The following is a 21,646-nucleotide window of genomic DNA, read 5'->3' as shown; positions in this document are numbered from 1 at the left end:
TGTTTGTGTTAATGCCTACATGAAGTCTTAATAAAATATAGTTTTATCACTGAAAGATTTTATGTAAGAATATGCTGCAGAAACAAGAAACAAACTGAGTTTGTTTCACTGTTGTTTAAACATTCTTCTTCTGAAATTACATGTTGAGGAAGAAGAGAAGCCTGTTAAGTGCAATAATTTGTTTATCTTTACAGGTCCAAGTGCCATGAAATATGGACACCCCAGGTTTGAATTACTTTTTCTTCTTTATGGTTAAGTTGCATGAATGATTGCCAGATGCTATTAACTCTGGACAGATTAGTATCATTTTGCAGTAACTATTTATAATTTGCAGAAGTTTTAAATTATTTATGCATTTTGAGAGATAAAAAGCAAACAAAAATTAAATTGGAATGATCAATTATTGCATGCATCTGAAAACATTTTAGGACATAACTCTATGTGGAATTAAATAGAATTAGCACACAACTTGCAAAGATTTCCTGGTGTATTTATAGTTAGGGATTATTGCTGCCAATACAAGTTAAAGTCAGAAGTCACCTGACGAAGGAGCAGTGCTCCGAAAGCTTGTGATTTCAAATAAACTTGATTGCTGTGTCTCTTGCTAAGATTTCATTGATAGTCACAGGTGAGGTGCCAGAAGTCTAGAGGTTGGCTAATGTGGTGCCACTGTAAGAAGGGTGGTAAGGACAAGTCAGGGAACTATAGATGAATGAGCCTGACCTCGGTGGTGGGCAAGTTGTTGGAGGGAATCCTGAGGGACAGGATGTACATGTATTTGCAAAGGCAAGGACTGATTAGGGATAATCAACATGGCTTTGTGCGTGGGAAGTCATGTCTCACAAACTTGATTGAGTTTTTAGAAGAAATAACAAAGAGGATTGATGAGGGCAGAGCGGTGGCTGTGATCTATATGGACTTCAGTAAGGCATTCGACAAGGTTCCCCATGGGAGATTGGTTAGCAAGGTTAAATCTCACAGAATCAAGGGAGAACTAGCCATTTGGATACAGAATTGGCTCAAAAGTCGAAGACAGAGGGTAGTGGTGGAGTGCTGTTTTTTCAGACTGGAGGCCTGTGACCAGTGAAGTGCCACAAGGGTCGGTGCTGGGTCCTCTATTTTTTTGTCATTTACATAAATGATTTGGATGCGAACATAAGAGGTACAGTTAGTAAGTTTGCAGATGACAGCAAAATTGGAGGTATAGTGGACAGAGAAGAAGGTTACCTCAGATGACAACAGGATCTTGATCAGATGGGCCAATGGGCCAACAAGTGGCAGATGGAGTTTACTTTGGATAAATGTGAGGTGCTGCATTTTGGGAAAGCAAATCTTAGCAGGACCTATACACTTAATGGTAAGGTCCTAGTGAATGTTGCTGAACAAAGAGACCTTGAAGTGCAGGTTCATAGCTCCTTGAAAGTGGAGTTGCAGGTAGATAGGATAGTGAATAAGGCGTTTAATATGCTTTCTTTTATTGGTCAGCGTATTGAGTACAGGAGTTGGGAGGTCATTGCAGCTGTGCAAGACATTGGTTAGGCCACATTTGGAATATTGCACGCAATTGTGGTCTCCTTCCTATCGGAAAGATGTTGTGAAACTTGAAAGGGTTCAGAACAGATTTACAAGCATGTTGCCAGGGTTGGAGGATTTGAGCTATAGGGAGAGGCTGAACAGGCTGGGGCTGTTTTCCCTGGAGCATCAGAGGCTGAGGGGTGACCTTATAGAGGTTTACAAAATCATGAGGGGCATGGATAGGATAAATAGATCAAGTCTTTTCCCTGGAGTTGGGGAGTCCAGAACTAGAGGGCATAAGTTAGGGTGAGCGGGGAAAGATATAAAAGAGACCTAAGGGACAACTTTTTCATGCAGAGGGTGGTACGTGTATGGAATGAGCTGCCAGAGGAAGTGGTGGAGGCTGGTACAATTGCAACATTTGAAAGGCATTTGGATGGGTATATAGAGTCATAGAGATGTATAGCATGGAAATAGACCCTTCGGTCCAACCCGTCCATGCCGACCAGATATCCCAACCAATCTAGTCCCAACTGCCAGCACCCTGCCCACATTCCTCCTAACCCTTCCTATTCAGCGTTTGGAGGGATGTGGGCTGGGTGCTGGCAGGTGGGACGAGATTGGTTGGGATATCTGGTCAGCATGGACGGGTTGGACCGAAGGGTCTGTTTTCATGCTGTACATCTCTATGACTCTATAAACCTGTTAGACTATAACCTGGTGTCGTGTGACTTCTGACTTTGCCCATCCCTGTCCAACACTGGCACCACCACATCAATACAAAGTTAGGTGAGACAGTAAGTTGGGAGGAGTGTAAACAGAGTTTGCAAAGTGATCCAGCAGCTTAGGTTAGTGGAAAACAGGAGACAGATGGAGTATAATGTTCAGGGCAATCCGGCTATTCACTTTGCTGAGAAGAATAGAAGTATAGTTTATTTTTTTTATAGGCTTGAAACTTTTAAATTTTTTTGTTCAAAGAGATTTGGGTGTTCTCATAAAAGAAACACAGAAAGTAAACATGTAGGTACAATCAGTAGTTAAGGCTAATGACATGTTGACCTTCGTTATAAGGGGTTTAGAATGCAAGAATAAAAAAAAGACTTAAGACAGTTACACAGAATTTTGAAGGATATTCAAACCATTAATTCCAATTAGGCAACGTCTGTCATTATGTTTCACTCGACCCCGCTCCTATCTTTCTTCATTTAAATATGCCATTGCAATCTCTTGTTACTTTCTTCCTGAAATGCTTGTCTAGCTTCTGCTTAAACACATCAGTATTATCATCTAGTACCTATGGTAGTGAATTCATAGTCTTATATCGAAGATACGGACTTGAATCATTAAGTTGGTTTTCTTTCCACAGACACTGCCAGATCTGCTGAGTTTTTCCAGCAATTTATGTTTTTGTTATTCATTATTTTCTTAAATGGCACATTATCGAGGGCTGTTTGAATATCCAAATAAATTACATCTACTGCATTAACATTGTTTGACAAAGTAACAGCGTAGACAATTGGTAAGCTTGCTTGAGCAAAATTTTCCCTTTAAAGCTGGTTATTCATTGTTCTTTTCTTATCTCTAGATGTTCTTCTATTCCTTATGTAGTACGGATTCCATTATTTTCCTTCCACCAAAGTAATTACATAATTCCTTGGACATGTTTTGCCCTTTTCTCAAATATCAGAATTATATTAGCTACTTGCAAGTCCTTTGTTTTTTCTACCTTTTTCTAATTAATAAATATGAATGGTAATATTTCTGTTCTCTCTTTCCCATGTAAAATTCGTGGATACAGTCCATACAGGATAGGTTCCTAATCTCACTGAATTTCTGTAGTTAGTTCATTGCATCCCCTCTCTCTCGCACTTATTTCATTGCTCATTCAATGTCTATTTGTTCTATCTCCCGGTAAATACCAGAGCAAAATAATTGTTTAATATTTCTACATGCTCTCTATCCTTGCCTATCGTTATCCAGTCCATCTGTTAATGCTCCTACTGTCATCACAGCCATCATTTCATTGATGTGCCTGCAAAATACTTTACTCTTTTGTTTCCTATTCTATGATGATGTAATAACATTGTCCTTCATCGTCTTCCTGATTTTGTTTTACTTCTCTTCTAATCTTTTGGCATTTTCTCTTCTTGTATGTTCCTGTGCTGCCTATATAGTTAAGGTATACCTCATTCCAGACCTTTAGTTGTCCCTTCGTGCATCCATGAAGTCACAGTTTGTTCTTTTGTTTCAGCGGAATGTATTTTCCTGGAAGCTGTTCGACATTGTTTCAATGTTTATATAATTGTCCTCAAAGTTTGTGCGAAGATTTGTAGCTCGGGTGCTCGTTGTTGTGGTTCTGTTCGCCGAGCTGAGAATTTGTGTTGCAGACGTTTCGTCCCCTGTCTAGGTGACATCCTCAGTGCTTGGGAGCCTCCTTGTGAAGCGCTTCTGTGATGTTTCCTCCGGCATTTATAGTAATTTGTACCTGCTGCTTCCGGTTGTCAGTTCCAGCTGTCCGCTGCAGTGGCTGGTATATTGGGTCCAGGTCGATGTGCTTATTGATTGAATCTGTGGATGAATGCCATGCCTCTGGGAATTCCCTGGCTGTTCTCTGTTTGGCTTGTCCTACAATAGTAGCGTTGTCCCAGTCGAACTCATGTTGCTTGTCATCTGGGTGTGTGGCTACTAAGGATAGCTGGTCATGTCGTATAATTGTCCTACATATTTGTTTTGCATATTTTGTTACACATTAAAAATCTTTAAGTTCTACTCACGGCCCTACCAGACTTAGCATTCCTGCAAACTCTTAACTGGTTCTTAATTGTACAAATTTATACCATGATCACAATTGCCTCAATCTGCTTTTTTTTTTCATTGATTCAAAGGCAAATCTTTCGTTGTTGGGTTAGAATGGAGATTTGTGCATATAGCAACTCCATTCCTTTATCCCCTTTGCATAACTCTTCTGCCAATTAATATCAAGTTAGGTAAATTCCCCAAGAATAAAAATATCATACAGAATAATGACAAATTCTCTAATTTACTTGTATGTTTCCTTCTCTGCCTCCCTTCCACTGTAAAATTCTCTGTAGATCATATCTATTAGTCTGACTGATCCTTTGTTGTCTACTTTCTTTATAAATGTAGATTCTATTTTTATCCAACTGATAGCTACATTTAATTTTTTCTACTGAAATTATGTTATCACAAGTAAGTATAGCTACTCCATCTTTGCTTTCCTTCAACTTTTCTAAGTATACTGTGAAATATTTAAACCCCAGTTTTCTTTCTTTCTGTAGCCATATCTCAGTAATCCATATTATATCTAGTTCCTTGTGTTTCATGATTGCATCCATCACCCCAATTTTATTACAGACACTGCGCATTGCGAACAAACATTTTAACACATTTTTAGTAGAGCTTCTTTTCATTGTCAGCCTAGGTTTATGTTGAGTCAGGATAGCTTGGGAGTCCTTTAAAAATGGCAGATAAGCACCAATTTTGAGATTTCTGACTGCAATTCTGGGCCCTTGGTTCTTAAGAGGATCTTTTCAGCGTGCGGGCTGATCAGATTTCAGGCCTTCACCACAACTCCTGATCTGGCCGGCTCCATTATTGAGATAGACATTGTGTACTCTATGATTTTCATGGGGTCAATCAAACTTTGTAAGAAGTTGTGGTTCCCTGCGTATTAGAGAGGTAGCAAACCACAGTCTGCATGAGGGAAACTTTGAAAGACTAGTTCAAAAGAACATCATTATGTGAGACTATATCCAGCCTGATACTCTGCCTGCTTTCAAGCCATTGTCTAATTGCCATTTTAGACTTTGGCTCCGTAACTCCCCCTGCCATCAATGTTTCTATCTTACTTGGTCTTTTTCTATGTTGTCTGTCCTTGTTTACATATAGACTTCCTCAATTTCTTATGAATAGGGCTTTGGTGAGACCTCACCTCAAGCGCTCTACACAGTTTTGGTTTCCATTTATGGAGAAGTACAACGAGGGTTCTTCATGTTGATTCCTGATTTGAGAAAGTTGTTGTACGATGAGAGGCTGAATAAATTTTGCCAATACTGTGTGGAATTTGAGTCTGAGGTTATCACATTTGAACATCCAAGATTCTGAAAGGGCTTGACAGCAAAGACACTGAGAATTTGTTTCCCCTATGTAGACAATCTAGAATATGAAGCACAACCTCAGAGTCCCAGGAATGAAGGGTTTGTCATATCAGGACCAGTTAAGGACTCTGGGTTTAGAAGTATGATGATGGGTGGAATCCCATTGAAACTTGCAGAATACTGAGAGGCGTGGATACAGTGTACATGGAGCAGATGTTTCCACTAGTAGGAAAAATTAGGATCCAAAGGCACAGTCTCAGAGTGAAGGGATGGCCCTTTCAAACTGAGACGAGGACGAATGTTTTCAGCCAGAAAGTAGTGAATTTGTGGATTCATTGCTATAGAGGCTATTGAGTGTCTTTAACATGGAAATAAGTAGGTTCTTGATTAGTAAAGGTAACAAGGTTTATGGGGAGGAGGCAGGAGAATAGGGTTGAGAAACATATCAGCCATAATATGGTGGAGCAGTTTGGATGGACTGAATGGCTTAGTTCTGCACCTGCATCTTATGGGTCATCAGGTAAGTTGAGAATAAATGCCTTCATTGAATGTTATGAATATTTGGAATTCTCTCCCATGAATGTTGTTGATCCTTTAATTAATATGTTCCAACACTGGGCAAGATGGAATTTTGTTTGCTTGACAGCCAAAGGATATTGGGAGTGGACAAAAAGTGGAGTTCCAGTAGAACTAACTGGCAGAGCAGACTCCAAGAGCCATGTGATCTATTCTTTCTATTTCTAATGGTTTATTTTACAGCACACACTGGAAGTGATACTTTGGTTTAAAAGCATCAGGAAAATTATTTTGTGGAAATTAATTCTGATAGTTCTACAATACACCTTTTTTGTTTTATTCACTTGTGGGGCATGGGTGGCATAGGCGGCCAGCATTTACTGCACGTGAGAAGTGGTAGTGAGCTGCCTTCTTGAACCACTGCAGTCCAGGAGTAGGTTGACCCACAGTGTCCCAAGGGAAAGAATTCTGGGATTTTGACCCAGTGACAGTGAAGGAACAGCAATATATTTCCAGTGAAGATTTCCAGTGAAGATTGGTTGTCTATTTCTTGTGGTTTCCATTTTTATTTCAAATTATTAGAATTAATTTTGCTTTCATGCTTTTATTTATTTAACCTATTTTCTTTTTCATCAGTTCACAGAACAATGCAGGAATTTGTGGATACCAGGTAAAAATATGATTAACTATACATGTTGCAAATAACTAGTTTATTTGTTTTAGTATGCTAGTTAGTTTTAGGAATTAAAGTTTTATTGTAAAGAAAATGATAAATACAATTGAAGCACTGGGAAGTCTATTATATGTAAAAGGTTGTGGGTCATCTTACTTTAAAAGATTAATGTTGTTAGATGAATCTGCACTGCATCTCACCTTAAAATCTATCTGATAGATTTGCTGTCACCATCCTCTTTCTCGGTAAGGATCTAGATAGCTTGCTTGGTCTATTGTGGAAGAGGAAAGCTACTTGACTATCTAAGAGGAAGGGGCTTATGCCTTAAGCAAGAGGCAGTTTATTTCCCGAAAGCAACCAGGTACAAATTACATTGATATTATAGGCACTGTTACTGAGAGTAGATCTGATGCTAGGTCTTACTCCTTCAAGGTTTAAAACTGTTCCTCCAGCAAAGTCTGTGAAATTATATTGAATAGTGCTTAATACATCAATCCTTTCAGATCATCGCACCATTTTATACCATTTCCCCTCTAGCATTTCTTGCACTATTAACATTACACTTTTGTGTATGTAATTACGTTTACCACTATCCATCTTCACTTAAGTCTCTGGCCTTTCAAATCAGGTGTCTGAAGGTTTCACTATTCTCATATTTAGAAGATGGGCCTGTACTGTACTGAGTTATAATGTTCTACTTTCTATTAATAGGTCTCTGAGTTGAATACTCTTTACTTTAATTCTGTTCTTGACAGTGTAAGGTCTATGAGTCCTATTAAAACTAGAGAGCCATATCTCTTGGATTTATTTCACTGAAATTGTCTTTCTGCTGAAACAAGCAATTGATGCACTTTAATATCTGCAGGACTTTTTTAATTCATGAGCTTCTTTTACAGACAACTCTTGTCCATTTAGAACATATGTTTTATTTATTGCAATATCTTGGGTTTCTAGATCAGGTATTATTATTTTATTTTTGGCGTGACCCTGTATCTCCAAAACAGGCAGTTACAGTATCCTGGATTTTCTGAGCCAGACCCTTCCTTCTCGAATGTGGTGCAAAGCTGTGGACATTGTTCATTTCATTACAGTGGCATCGACCATGGAGTTGTTTGTACCATGTCCTCAATCCGTGAGAGCAGGTTTTTTATCCTCAAATTTCTCATGAAGTGTGTAGTCTCTTTATTTCAACTTTTGCATTAGGTTGGATGTTTTCCTTTACCTACGATGATTAAATTGCTTGTAAAGCCAATGTGTTCATTCTCAATTACACCACTTGACAATTGTTTCTGATTTGGCATGATTTCAGTCATTGGTACTGATACATCTTCCTGAGAAGATGTAGGGATTAAGTGTCTTGCTTGAATGTATCTTCTCATGATCTGATATCAAACTCAAGTCTCTTATTACTGTCTGTTTATGAAATTATATTGCTGTCTGAATTACATCAGTTGAGGATTCAGCAATGAGTTCAGCTGATGTATACTGCTCATTTGCTGTCTCACCATTTGCATTTCTGTGCAAACTTTGCTAATTGTTGCAATCTGAATTGTCGTCAGTGATAATTGGATAGGGAAACATTTCTGCCAGCTCTGTAGAATCAATTTCCATCCTGCTGACATTATGTGAAATAAGTTTATTATGTCAAGATAGCTACTGCTAATGGATTCTCTCTTTTGTTTGGGTTCCACCTGAGTCTATGTAGCCCTATGGAATCTTCTACCAATTGTCCCTTGACTAGTAACCAAAGCTTCTGAACCTTATTCTCTGACTGGTGCTTTCTTAACTAGTTGTTTCATCACTAACTTATTTGAAAGGTAGTTTATTGATATTAACTAGTTTGGCACCTTCTGTGCCATTTGCTGAAAATTCAAAACAAGGTCAAAACACGCATTCGTGCTCCAGGGTGATGATTCTTGATGGTGAAATATGTGCAAGGTCTTTAATATCTGACACCATTTCTGTTGAACGGTTGCTTGATCATACTTTTAATCTTATGTGCTATTCCTTCATGGACTATAAGTCACAGGAGCAGGCAGAGACCACTCAGCCCATTGAGTATGTTTTGCCATTCACTGATGATCTGATCATTCTCAACTGCACATTCCCACCTTTCTCCTCCTTGATTCCATTAATGAAGAAAAATGTCATCCTTTGATATGCTCAGCTGCCCTTTATGGGAAAGAATTCTACAGATTCACTACCCTCTGAAAGAACAAATTCTTCTTCATCTCTATTCTGTGTGTGCAGCCTCTTATTCTGAGATTTTCCCTATTGGTCCTCGAGTTTTCCATAAAGGGGAAAAAACCTTTCTGCATTAACTGTGTCAATTCTGCTAAGAATCTTGTATGTTTCAACAAGATTGGTCCTTAGAAGAAAATGCGACAATGTCCAACCTTCTCAACCTCTTTTCATAAAACAGTCCCTCCATATCAGAATCAATCTAATGAACCTTCTCTGGACTGTGTCCAATGTGAGTATATCATTACTTAGATAAGACACCCAAAATTATTCATGCTATCACCAAGGTGGTCTGATCTTGTATAGGTTTAAGACCTCCCTACTTTCAATACTCCATTCCCTTTGAGTCAACGGTAATAAAAGCAATTTCATTTGCCTTCCCTAATATGTGCTGAACGTCTACCTTAACTTTTTGTGATTAATGTGTGAGGATTTCCAAATTAGTCTGTGCAGTTGCTTTCTGCAATTTTTCTTCATTTAAGTAATCCGTTCCTTTATTTTTCTTGTCAATAACCACATATTTCCCATATTATATTCCATCTGATAAGTTTTTGCACCTTGATTTGCACCTTGTTTATATCTCTCTGCAGACTCTGTATCCATGTAGTCACACTGCTGTAGGTTGTATAAAGTGTTTCAACTATATACAATACCTGATAATAGTGTACCAAATTTAAAATTAATGTGATGTGCATTCAGAAATATTTTCTTGCCAAAAAGCTAGATCAGGATCACCTTTCTCCTCCAGGACTACCGTTGACTCTTCTTTCTAATGTAGACTGTTGTACTTCATTAACCTCTGAGTGGCTGTTTATTGTTTCACTGTTCTGTGATTGTGGGTGGGATTCTCCATTTCCTTGAGTGATGTGCGGAATGGCAAGAAATGTTGAAAATACTACGAAAATGAAAAAGAATCTCTGTTGAGGAAATATGTCCAGATATCCCCTTGAGGTTTAAACCATGAGTTAAAAATTTTGTAACTCTTGCATCTCATTAGTAGCCCACCTTAGATTATTTTTATCCAGCTTCCAATTCTTTTCTCTCATTTCTGAGAAGCTGTATGGCACAAATTCCTGACATAAGTCAAGGTAGTTGTACCTGGTAACGCAGCTTACTGCTTGCTTCTTCGGACCTTCATCCTACTCTGCCTTAGTTGTAACGTCCCTGCATGGTCTGTGGAAACCATCCTGCTCCACTCTTCATCCAAGTAACTTGGTACGTTACCAAGTCCACCCCAATCAGAACTGAACTTTGATGCTCAGGGACAAGTTGCATGTTTCTGTCACATCACTTAACGAGTAAGGAGACACACACCTCATTTGCCTGTGCAGACTGCATTTCAAAGTTTTTAGCTTCATTACTTAGCACTCACTCACTTCCACCAACTTAGAGAGTGCTAGCCTCTGTGGTTTTCCTTGTTTATTAGTGTATAGGGAGAGCAGGCAACTTGTTAATGGTTTGGAGAACTGAGCAGTCAAGAGGGTGCTTGGCATCATACTACATCAGTATTACACCTACGGCATATAGAGCAGCTTCAAACAAATGGCCATGTGTAGAAGTAAAAGGGAGCCAGTCCAAGTTTTCTTTTTAGTTAGCTGGACACAGCTTGTGCTTTGCTCCTTAGCATTGCCACTGATGTTTCGTGTCTGATGTCTGTCTCTTGCACTTTACTGGTTTCCCACTTGTTGCTTAAGGTTTTTGTACCTGACAAACTAAGTGGATTCTGTGGATCTCCTGTAATAAAATTGACCTTCTCCTCTTTAGAATTAATGTGTATTGGTTCCAGACAGCTACTTCACTTTAGAATTGGAAACCCATTCAGTTGATAATCTTCTTTTGTCTGTAATAAATCTGATAAGGACTCATCAGCAATTCCAATGTCAAATTTGTATGTTATGAATTCTAACTTTAGATCTCCATATTATCATTTGCATTTAATCTGTAGAGATAATTAATGAAATTATCTATGGATTTGTTAAATCTTGCTCTTTTGTACAAACATTTATATATGAGCATGTATACCAGGAGCAAGCCCCTCAACCCTGCTCTGCCATTCAGTAAGATCATGGCTGATCTGACGGTAACCTCAAATCTATATTTCCAATTACCCCGTTAATCTTTCATCCACGTGCTTCATAAGAATCTTTCTACCTTAGCCTTAAAAATGTTCAAGGACTCTGCTTCCATCACCTTTTTAGGAATTCCAAAGACTCACCACCTTTGAGAATTTTTTCCTAATTCTAGATTCTTCTATTTGTGAGCACATCATTTTTTACATTCACCCTGTTGAGTCACCTCAGAAATTTGTATGTTTCAAACCTGTTATCTCGTACTTTACTATGTTTCAGTACTTTCTCTTTTGATTTCTGATAATTTCCAACCTGTTCTGTGACTTTTCTTGATGAATGCTGCTGATCATGGCTTTAACAAACAATTCCAGTTTCCTTAATAGCTTTAGTAAATGAATCGTGTTGCCTGTGGCTTTAATAAATTACTTCAGTCTCCTTAATAACTTTACTAAATGTATCCTGCAATTCTAAGCTCTATAAGGTGAATTCTAGTCCTTTAATGGATTTCCCTGGATGATTCCTGTTGTCTGCAGTCCTAAAACTAACCTCAATTTTGCTATATTTATTTCGTGATGAGTCTTGCTTTACACTGTTGAACAAAATACTTCCCACTATCACTTTTGAATTGATTTCCCACCTTTTTTGTAGCCTCTATTATCTCTTAATTTGTTCCATCAGTTTGATTTTTGTCTGCGTCATCTTCTAATTTGTTCCTTTATTGCTTTAATTCTGGTTTTGCAGTGGCAGTAGCTCAAGTGGCCTCTTTCTGTGCCATCAATTTGCAACAGTTTGCAAAGTTCCTGGGTCTACAACCTCACTTTAAATTAGCTCTGATTTCTCTTGCTGTATCTGTGACTTGTGGTGCCCACTTGTGGCAGCAGTGTTCGATTTGAGCTGGCTGTTATGTTTATTTCTATCTTTCCATCTGTTTTTAAGACGTATTCTCTTACTCACAGAAGGTTTGAACTTTATACAAGAATCCTTTGATGTCCATTCATATTCAGGCTGAGTATTGATGAGGGACTGCTTCTGCAATTCATCAGTGACAGGTGCAATCTGTAACTGCCGTGATATGGCAGGCACCCCAGCTCTATAGAGTTCCTCGCTCATTTTTTGCTGTTACATGTACTTTACTTAATCTGAATTTTTTTATCATTTACAATGGATAGGCTTGTAGAATCCTGCCACAAGGCTATCTTGTGTGGGATTCTCAAGTGTTTGGCTCTTGCAGCTACTATCTTCTGCACCAACAGCCACCTCAAAGTTGTGACTGATAAAATCCTCAGACCTTCATTGCTGCTGATATTGAGAGGCAGCTAAATGGAGTCTTCACCATTTGCCACTAGATTGTAAGATGAATCCCCATCAGAATAGTTTTGTCTCTTAAACAAGATGTTGTTTGTTCCTTGTAGGTACTATGTATAGATTATGTTGGGGGTGATGGATGTTGTTACTGAGACTGAGGGAGAGCTTGATGTTCAGTCTTAGTCCTTTGAAATCCAAAACTGCTCTACCACCTGAGCCCGATTGCTCAATGCACTCTTCCACTTTAACCCTTTCAAAACGTCTGCACTTATATACAGCAATTAACAGGTGAAAGTGTCTGATCAGAAACAGCAGGATGAACTTGCTGAGCTGGAGCTATGATTTCTTGCAAAAATGATAGAGAAACATCATTTGTTTTGCGACTTAAAAATAACTTAATTGAAAGCAAATGATGAACTCTTAAATAGTGTACAGCACATTTACTTTATCAGTTCAAAGAATAAATTGTAAATGAGGGATCTTAAACCTAAAAGGCAGGTCAAGGATGGTTCAGAGCAGCTATATTGGAGAGATGGGTCATGCTTAAAACGGTTCTGTGGCTTCAATTTACCTGGGTGCGTGTTTTTCCTTGAAGAAGTGAATTGCAGTTTGAAGCTGGCAAAGTATGAAACTGAAGAAACAGTTAGACATTGTAAGTGCTGCTTGTGGTAGATTCCAGACAGTTAAGGCTTAGAGAGGAGGCCCAGGGATTTGGTGGCTTTGTGCTGCAGAAAGAATTTGGAGCTAAATAGAAGACCTGCAAGCAATTGGTAATTCGGTACAGCTAAGAGTGGGACAAAGGTAGCCCACAGGCAATATTTGTTGGATGCAGTTCAAAGATGGGAGCTTAGAGAAATTTTGTGGTAGCTTGATGCAGCTCACTGCTTGATAAAAGCTGAAGTAATGGCAGTACTTAGGCAATTGGGAGCAGTTTCAGAAGTTCGGGTAACATGATCTAAGGAGGAGATTGAACTATCAAGAAATGAATGGTTTTTGAGGCATCCTGAGCTATAAAGGCTTTGTGGGCATTCCAAGCCTGGATCGTTGAAAGTGAACACTTGGTATCCTTTACAAATGGACAGTGTTTTCATGAGATTTAGTAATTTACAGTGTTACTAACATTTGCACTTAAGACAGATCTATCCCATTGACCATTTAAAAATGTAGTCTGTGGGCTGTTTGACTGGAAACTGATATATACCTCATGCTGATCCTGAATGTTAAAATCTAAGTTATAGAAATTGTGCATGTGTGTTAGAATTACCTTTCCTATCCAGTATGCCTATTTAATTATTATCAATTGTGTTTGTTTTGTTCATGATTGTAAAGTAAGATTTTTTGTATTTCAATTCAACCCTGAAATCTTGCCTTTTTTTTGCCCTTGACTCTTCCATGCATCCTTCTATTTCCAAGATTTTGGTCTATCATGTGCAATCCTAACTGATAGCTGGCTTGTTCAGTATTTTTATAGTCAGTACATAACAATACTGTGAATGGCTATTATACAATTTAATGTTGGTAGAATGGAAACATGAGTTTTTTTTAATTGATTTTTAGACTCCATTTATGTGCAACATACCCCCTGTACAACAACACTGGCATTCCAGTAATATTAGGTAAGATGGTTCTGTATCTTAAAGATTGCATAGTATATTTATTGCATTTTAAATGTATTAATAGTTTACATTCCCAGATCAACAGTTGAATCAGCTGCTTAGGTGTGCAATGTATCAGAATCATTTGAAATAATGTGAACTGATGTTTAAACATGGCAGTTTTCTGAAGTGATAGGTGGGAGAAAAGTTCAAGTTGTATTTAATGTTTCATTGGATTGAATTAATTAAGAATACTTATTGAATCATCAGTCCTTCCATGCTATCAGTGCTAAATATATTGCACACCAAAGAACAGCTATAATGAATGAATTAAAATGCCAGTTTAACATTAATAAACCAAGCCTTTCCTTTTTATTGTTGAATATGATTTGTTGATTGATTACTTTCTTCTCTTGATCAATTTATTTTACTTAAGGATGTTCCTTTCATTTTAAAAAAAAAAAATTTCTGGTATTCTGTTTGCTGAAGACCACCTCTGCTGTACTGCTATTCACAATCACAAGGTGGAGGGTGATTTCAGTTTCTATGATCTGTTACTGGAAATTGTCTGGTGGAGGGAAATATATGGTAGTGTACTTTCATTTAATTTTAAAACCATCCTTCCTAATGGCTCAATTGTATGTGTATTTGTTAGTGTCACTAGCATTACTTGTTGAATTTGTAAGTTTGACCTTTAACCAAACATTTTTCTATCATAAATCACTTTTCAACTCTTGACCTTAAAGTTTGTAAAGCTATACCAAAGAGAAGAGATATGACACAGCAACTATCTTGTAGCCTTTTGAATAATTTATCAGGTTTTAAAGAATAAAAATGTACTGTGTTCAAAGAAAGCAGTATGTGTGGAATTTATCAGCATGTCAAGCCTTTGGGAAGGAATTCTGCATGCCCCTGCATGTGCTGGAAAGTTAGTTTGTAGAGCATTACAATAACTCCATTCTACAAATTCTTCAGTGCATGACATTGCAATCTTACGCCTTGCTACTTTCATTTGGACTGATTTATTAGCAATGATGACCGTATCGCTAGTTTTGTTGAAACAGTAGAAGATATGTTTAACCATCATTTCCCAATATATGTAATTCTGTCTTCTACATTTTTCACTGTTTCCCCCTTTATCCCTCTTCTCCCTTCAACCCTACCATGCATGCCGTTTACTTTTGTTCAGTAACCATGACTTGATATCCATGTGTTATGTAAAGTCTCATCTCACTAACTGCTCGCTGTGCACACGGTACAGGCCACCGCCCCATGATGACAGGCACAAATATTACAACCGGACACCATCGCAGGAAGGAAATGGCAGAAACGCAAGATATGTTCAAGAGCAAAATATGAAGAACATGGGAGGCAGGAAACATAGTGTTGACCAAGATAAACTCATGACCACACTTTGAAAAGAATGGGAAAATGTTCATTCTTTCCTGTGATTTTAAACCCCTTTCCATTCAAGTTGCAATCCAGATTGACTCGTGAAGAAAAACTATTAGTGGGGGTAAAGTAATCTGGGAAACTGCATTTTTTAAAAAAACTTTATGTACACTTTTCTCTAGCCATCTCTTCATGCTTTAAAGATGCCAATTACATCACAATTTTTTCAATATTTCTGTGAACCATTTGCAAAACAAACTTAGGTTTGTTGAATTTTCTTTTATACATATGCATCATACAGGGTCAATGTATTGATATTTGCAATGGAGCAATGGCAGATCTTCTGTTAGGAAAAGACATTTGAGTAAGACTAGTATTTACCAAAAGTTGAGATACTGTTGCAGTGATGAGCGCTTACACTTTGTGTAAATGTTATAATGATGCAAGGAGTTTCACTGAATTCAAATCATTCTACAAAATAGTGCTTAGAGTATCCAAATGTAATTTTCAAGCGTTCTGCTTTGTCTAGAGACTTTTATTTAAAAATGCACATTGAGACTTCAATATGTCTTGCTTTCGCACTTCTGTAAATAAGTAAATCAGAAAGCCAAAACCTTGATAAAATGGTGTGAACTGTGACTTGCTATTTTATTTAGAGAAATCATTCAGTTTGTTCAGATTAATACTGAAATAAGGATGTGTCCATTAGTCAAAATGTTTTTAGAAAGTTTCTTAAACATTTAATCCATCTTATTTTCCACTCCTCTTCTGAGCTCTTGCTGTGTCATCTACTACATTCCTGTAAGGATGTCTGATGGGAGGAATTTGCAATTCAGCTCACTACCAGTATTGTTATGCCACTATTTGGCAGAAGGAGAGCATGAGAAGAATCAGAATGACTTAAGATATAAAAAATATATCTTTTCTGGCACAGTGATGATTACAAGAGCAAATGTATCTGAGTAGTGGTAACAGACAAGAAGGTTCCAAATACCACCTATGTTGAGAAACTGATCTCAGTCTAAGATGTTGCAAGGCATTCTCATCAGGTTCGATGCCTAACCCCACCCACACCCCAATCCTGAGCAATGCCAATTCATGCTCGTTATACACTGACCTTTGGTAAAAGTACAGGTGAGGACTGAGTTAAGAGGATTGTTTCCTGTTGATATATGCTGTACTGACTGACGTGAAGAATAGTCATGTATGCAGCTGATCAGCTGTTAGCTTCTGCAAAACTATTGTATCATGAGTCACCATGTTCAGGAAGAGAAAATAGTAAAGGGGCAATACTAAGGAAAGGAAAAAAGAAATTATTTATGTAAGGAAATCCACAATTCTAATGTGTTTTATTGGATCATTGGGGATTTGGAACTGACTATGGAGAATTAAGAGTGTGAACCTGTATATTAGTACACAATCACACAATGCTTTAGAGATCCAGAACAAGATTTTTAAGCTAAAACTGCTGAGTGAAATCTCCACTAATCTTGTGCCTGATTCAATCATCTTTTGGTTCATTCTCAGAATAAATAAGCACTGAATTATATTTTTAATCATTTTGAGGTGAATCTGTTGCTGGATACACATTTGATGAAACAAGAAAAATTTTGGCAACTTAAAATATCCTGTTCATTTTGTTGTAATCAAGTAGAATATTGAATTGCAGAGCCATTTGACATTTGTATTCCCATAAGTACCTAGTTCATTAATGTTATCAGCTATCTTTATACTTACTGAAACAAACTTACTTAAAGAGCAAAATCAGATAAGCTGTGTTGGTCGGTTACCTAAGATGGTTAGATTGTGGTGCTAATAACGTCAAGGTAGTGGGTTCACTCTCTACACTGACCAAAGAACAAAGAACATTTACAGCCCAGGAACAGGCCCTTCGGCCCTCCAAGCCTGAGCCGATCCAAATGTGCTGTCTAAACCTGTTGGTCAATTCCTAAGCATCTATATCCCTCTACTCCCCACCTACTCATGCATTTATCCAGGCGCATCTTAAATTAATCTACTGTGCCTGCCTCTACCACCTCTGCTGGTAACGCGTTCCAAACGCCCACCATCCTCTGTGTGAAGTACTTGCTGCGTGTATCCCCCTTAAACTTTCCATCTCTCACCTTGAAAGCGTGACCTCTCGTTATTGAATCCTTCAACATGGGAAAAAGCTTGTCTCTATCTGCCCTGTCTATACCCTTCATGATTTTATAAACCTCAATCAAGTCCCCTCTCAATCTCCTTTTTTCTAATGAAAATAAACCTAACCTACTCAACCTTTCTTCATAGCTAGCACCTTCCATACCAGGCAACAGCCCTCTAAACCTTCTCTGCACCCTCTCCAAAGCATCCACATCCTTTTGGTAATGTAGCGACCAGAACTGTACGCAGTATTCTATATGTGGCCGAACCAATATCTTTACAATGTTAACATGACTTGCCAGCTCTTATACTCAATACCCCGTCCAATGAAGGCAAGCATACTCTATGCCTTCTTGACCACTCTATCCACCTGTGCAGCCACCTTCAGGGTACAATGGACCTGCACTCCCAGATCTCTCTGCCCATCAACTTTTCCCAAGGTTCTTCCGTTCATTGTATAATTCGCTCTAGAATTAGTCTTGCCTAAATGCATCACCTCACATTTGTCTGAATTGAAATCCATCTGCCACTTTTCCGCCCAACTTTCCAGTCTATCAATATCCTCCTGTATTCTTTGACAGTCCCTTATGCTTTCTGCTACTCCACCAATCTTCGTGTCAGCTGCAAACTTGCTAATCATACCAACAATGCCCTTTCCCAGATCATTTATGTATATTACAAACAATAGTGGCCCCCACACTGACCCCTGTGGAACACCACTGGTCACCTTTCGAGAAACTCCTTTCAACTACTACTCTGTCTCCTGCTGCTCAACCAGTTCTTTATCCACCTAGCTAGAACACCTTGCACTCCATATGACTTCACTTTCTCCATTAGTCTACCATGGGGAACCTTATCAAATACCTTACTAGAGTCCATGTATATGACATCAACAGCCCTTCCTTCATCTATTAACTTGGTCACCAGGTGCATCGTTGGACTTTGCAAGTCATGGGTTTACATTTGCAGAGTATACATTTGTCATTGCTTTGGTGGCTCAGTGGTTAGCAGTGCTGCTTCACACCACCAGGGATCTGGGTTTGACTGTCTGTGTGGCGTTTGCACATTTTCCCCGTTTCTGTGTGGATTTCCTCCAGGTGCTCGGGTTTCTTCCCACAGTCCAAAGATGTGCAGATTAGGTGAGCTGGCTGTGCTAAATTGCCCATAGTGTTCAGGGATGTGTAGGTTAGATGCATTAGTCAGGAGTAAATATAGTGTAGGGGGAATAGTTCTGGGTGAGTTACTCATTGGAGGGTTGGTGTGGACTTGTTGGGCCGAAGGGCTTGCTTCCATACTGTAAGGATTCTATGCGTGCTTCACTGAATTGTCTAAGAGCACGATAATTAAAAATACCAAGTGATTTTATTGTAACAGACAAAAGAAGACCTGTCCTTCTTTCAGAAGGATGCATTTTGCAAGCTTTTTAATTTTTGCATGGGAGTGTTTATACTAATTTGAAGGAAAATTTCATACAAACTATGCTGAGCACTTGTTGCTATATCTTTTCTTTAAAAACAGCATTTCTCTAAAATTTTAAATTAAATTTTCTTCTCTTCCATTCTTGCAAGCAGTCTTGTGCTACATGATGATCATTTGGTAAACAATTTAAATTAGTGATATTCCTAAGGACTACGTCATTGTCAAGCTTTTACATTCTAGTGCTTTGAACTGGGACAGTAAGACAAAAAGAGCAATTTGTTCTGTTAGTCAATATGTAGTATATACAAAAACAGTAAAATTCACATCCAGAATAAAGTAAAACAACTTACTTTCTTTACAGCAAGATTACCTTGTGTTTTGAGTGGCCAACATTTCTAACTTGCTCTTTCTTACAGATCTAGTGAATGTCTTACTATCTCCTACAGTGTAAGATTAAGGAAACAAGATCCTGAAGCAGTGGATATTAAGTAGATGTAACAAAAGTTGTGGATCAGCGTAGAAGTATCTATTGTTGTCCTCTACGTTCCAAATTTATTTCAGAACTTGTCGTAGGTGGCACGGTGGTTAGCACTGCTGCCTCACAGCGCCAGAGACCCGGGTTCAATTCCCGCCTCAGGCAACTGACTGTGTGGAGTTTGCACATTCTCCCCGTGTCTGCGTGGGTTTCCTCCGGGTGCTCCGGTTTCCTCCCACAGTCCAAAAATGTGCAGGTTAGTGAATTGGCCATGCTAAATTGCTTGTAGTGTTAGGTGCAGGGGTAAATGTAGGGGAATGGGTCTGGGTGGGTTGCGGGTCGGTGTTGACTTGTTGGGCTGAAGGGCCTGTTTCCACACTGTAAGTAATCTAATCTAAAACTTAGTATTCATTGGCATTCTCAGCTAATTATATTGATTCTTATGTAATTACCTGTCTTCTCCTTCCCAATATAGTTGACTTTACTTCCTTTGGTAAGGTAAGTACTAAAGTTGGAAAGGAAGTAAATCTAGTCATTTTTATACTTGCAGTTTACCTCCTGTATGGAACATTCTTTCTAAATTCAAATTATCAACCTGTGGTCAAAGTTTGTGCGAAGATTTGTAGCTCGGGTGCTCGTTGTTGTGGTTCTGTTCGCCCAGCTGGAAGTTTTTGTTGCAAACGTTTCGTCCCCTGGCTAGGCGACATCATCACTGCTTGGGAGCCTTCTGCGAAGCGCTTCTTTGATGTTTCCTCCGGTGTTTATAGTGGTCTGTCCCTGCCGCTTCCGGCTGTCCGTTTCAGCTGTCCGCTGTAGGGGTTGGTATATTGGGTCCAGGTCGATGTGTTTGTTGATGGAGTTTGTGGATGAATGCCATGCCTCGAGGAATTCAGCCAGGGAGTTCCTAGAGGCATTCATCCACAAACTCCATCAACAAACAAATCGACCTGGACCCAATATACCAACCACTACAGTGGACAGCTGAAACTGACAACCGGAAGTGGCAGGGACAGACCACTATAAACACCGGAGGAAACATCAAAGAAGCGCTTCGCAGGAGGCCCCCAAGCAGTGATGATGTCGCCTAGCCAGGGGACGAAACGTTTGCAACAAAAACTTCCAGCTCTGCGAACAGAACCACAACACCTGTGGTCAGTTTCATCAAAATAAGTGTACTGTGGTACTCTTATCATAAATGCTACCTTACTGCATTAAACTACAGTTTATAGAATGAACTAGGTACAAGTATCATAGGTATTGCTGTGAAGATGACCTCTGGGCATTTTAAGATGTGTTGCTGCTGAGTGTGTATGTTAGTGAGTCACTGGTAACTATGTGACTGTTGCAAAGGTTCTTCAATTGATTCCTGTATAAAATGTTGGAGGGGTTTACTGTATAAGATACAAACATCGTACAATTGTGAACTTCGACAAAAGAGAGCAAGAAAATGTATGTGTATGTCTGGCAATTAAAATACATGATGAATTATGATAAAGAGACAATGTTGAAGTGTGCAGTGTGATCTCAGTGTGATCAAAGCTATCTGAAAATTTCAGGCGCTCATCCAAAATTGGAGATAAATTGTTTAACATTTACATCACTAAAACACACAAGCAATATGTCATTTGAGTGTAAAACAGACCTCCATGCTGGTGTTCTTTTGTTCTCCATTATCGTTCCCACAAGCAGTTCTCATTCTGTATTGCATAAAATTAACTATTAGGCAGTGAATAGCTAGCAATTTCTTTTCTAACAGCATCACTAATGCGAATCAAAACATTTGCTTCTCTAGTTCTTCATATCTTACCCTGGCCTTGCATATATCAGCACTGCCATGACATTCCACCCACCCCCCCCCCCCCCCCTGAAAGCTGACAATCGCTAATTTGTGTCTTCCCTCTTTACCTGTGGAATAAAAAAATTCCATTCAACTTGCTTATATTAAGATTATGGCATATGAGTTAATGTTCTTAGACTGCCCTATTACTTACAAACTCTAGCCATAGAAGAGTCAACTGGATCAGGTTCCTGTGGAAGGGTAAGGCGGTTGATGGTGGCTTTGCCATGATGTGATTTTAAATTTTCTCTTTAGTCTTCAAATACATCTGTGTATTTTGACCTCTGGTCTCTCTCAACAGCAAGTCAATAAAAGTACTGGCTGTCTGAAATCAAAGTCTTCCCTATTG

At 38.6% G+C, this 21,646-nt stretch overlaps 1 protein-coding gene across 4 annotated transcripts in view; it reads left to right on the top strand.

Annotated features, from left to right (window-relative positions):
* epb41l4b (erythrocyte membrane protein band 4.1 like 4B) overlaps window positions 1-21,646 on the top strand; it is a 399,237-nt gene that overhangs the window by 222,786 nt on the left and 154,805 nt on the right. For 3 of the 4 annotated variants that reach the window (XM_087987177.1, XM_087987176.1, XM_043690060.2), the window contains exons 13-15: window positions 195-225; window positions 6,786-6,819; window positions 13,995-14,053. In XM_087987177.1, coding sequence (XP_087843303.1) covers window positions 195-225; window positions 6,786-6,819; window positions 13,995-14,053 — 124 coding nt within the window. Of the gene's footprint in view, window positions 1-194; window positions 226-6,785; window positions 6,820-13,994; window positions 14,054-15,293; window positions 16,064-21,646 lie in introns of those variants that run through there. The other variant, XM_043690061.2, reaches the window with a different exon arrangement.

The sequence above is a fragment of the Chiloscyllium plagiosum genome, unplaced genomic scaffold, assembly GCF_037043375.1.
Source record: "Chiloscyllium plagiosum isolate Xiang-an unplaced genomic scaffold, Cpla_swu_hap1 HiC_scaffold_5, whole genome shotgun sequence".
In the NCBI taxonomy this organism is placed as follows: Eukaryota; Metazoa; Chordata; class Chondrichthyes; order Orectolobiformes; family Hemiscylliidae; genus Chiloscyllium; species Chiloscyllium plagiosum.
This window is presented reverse-complemented; position numbering and strand designations above follow the sequence as displayed.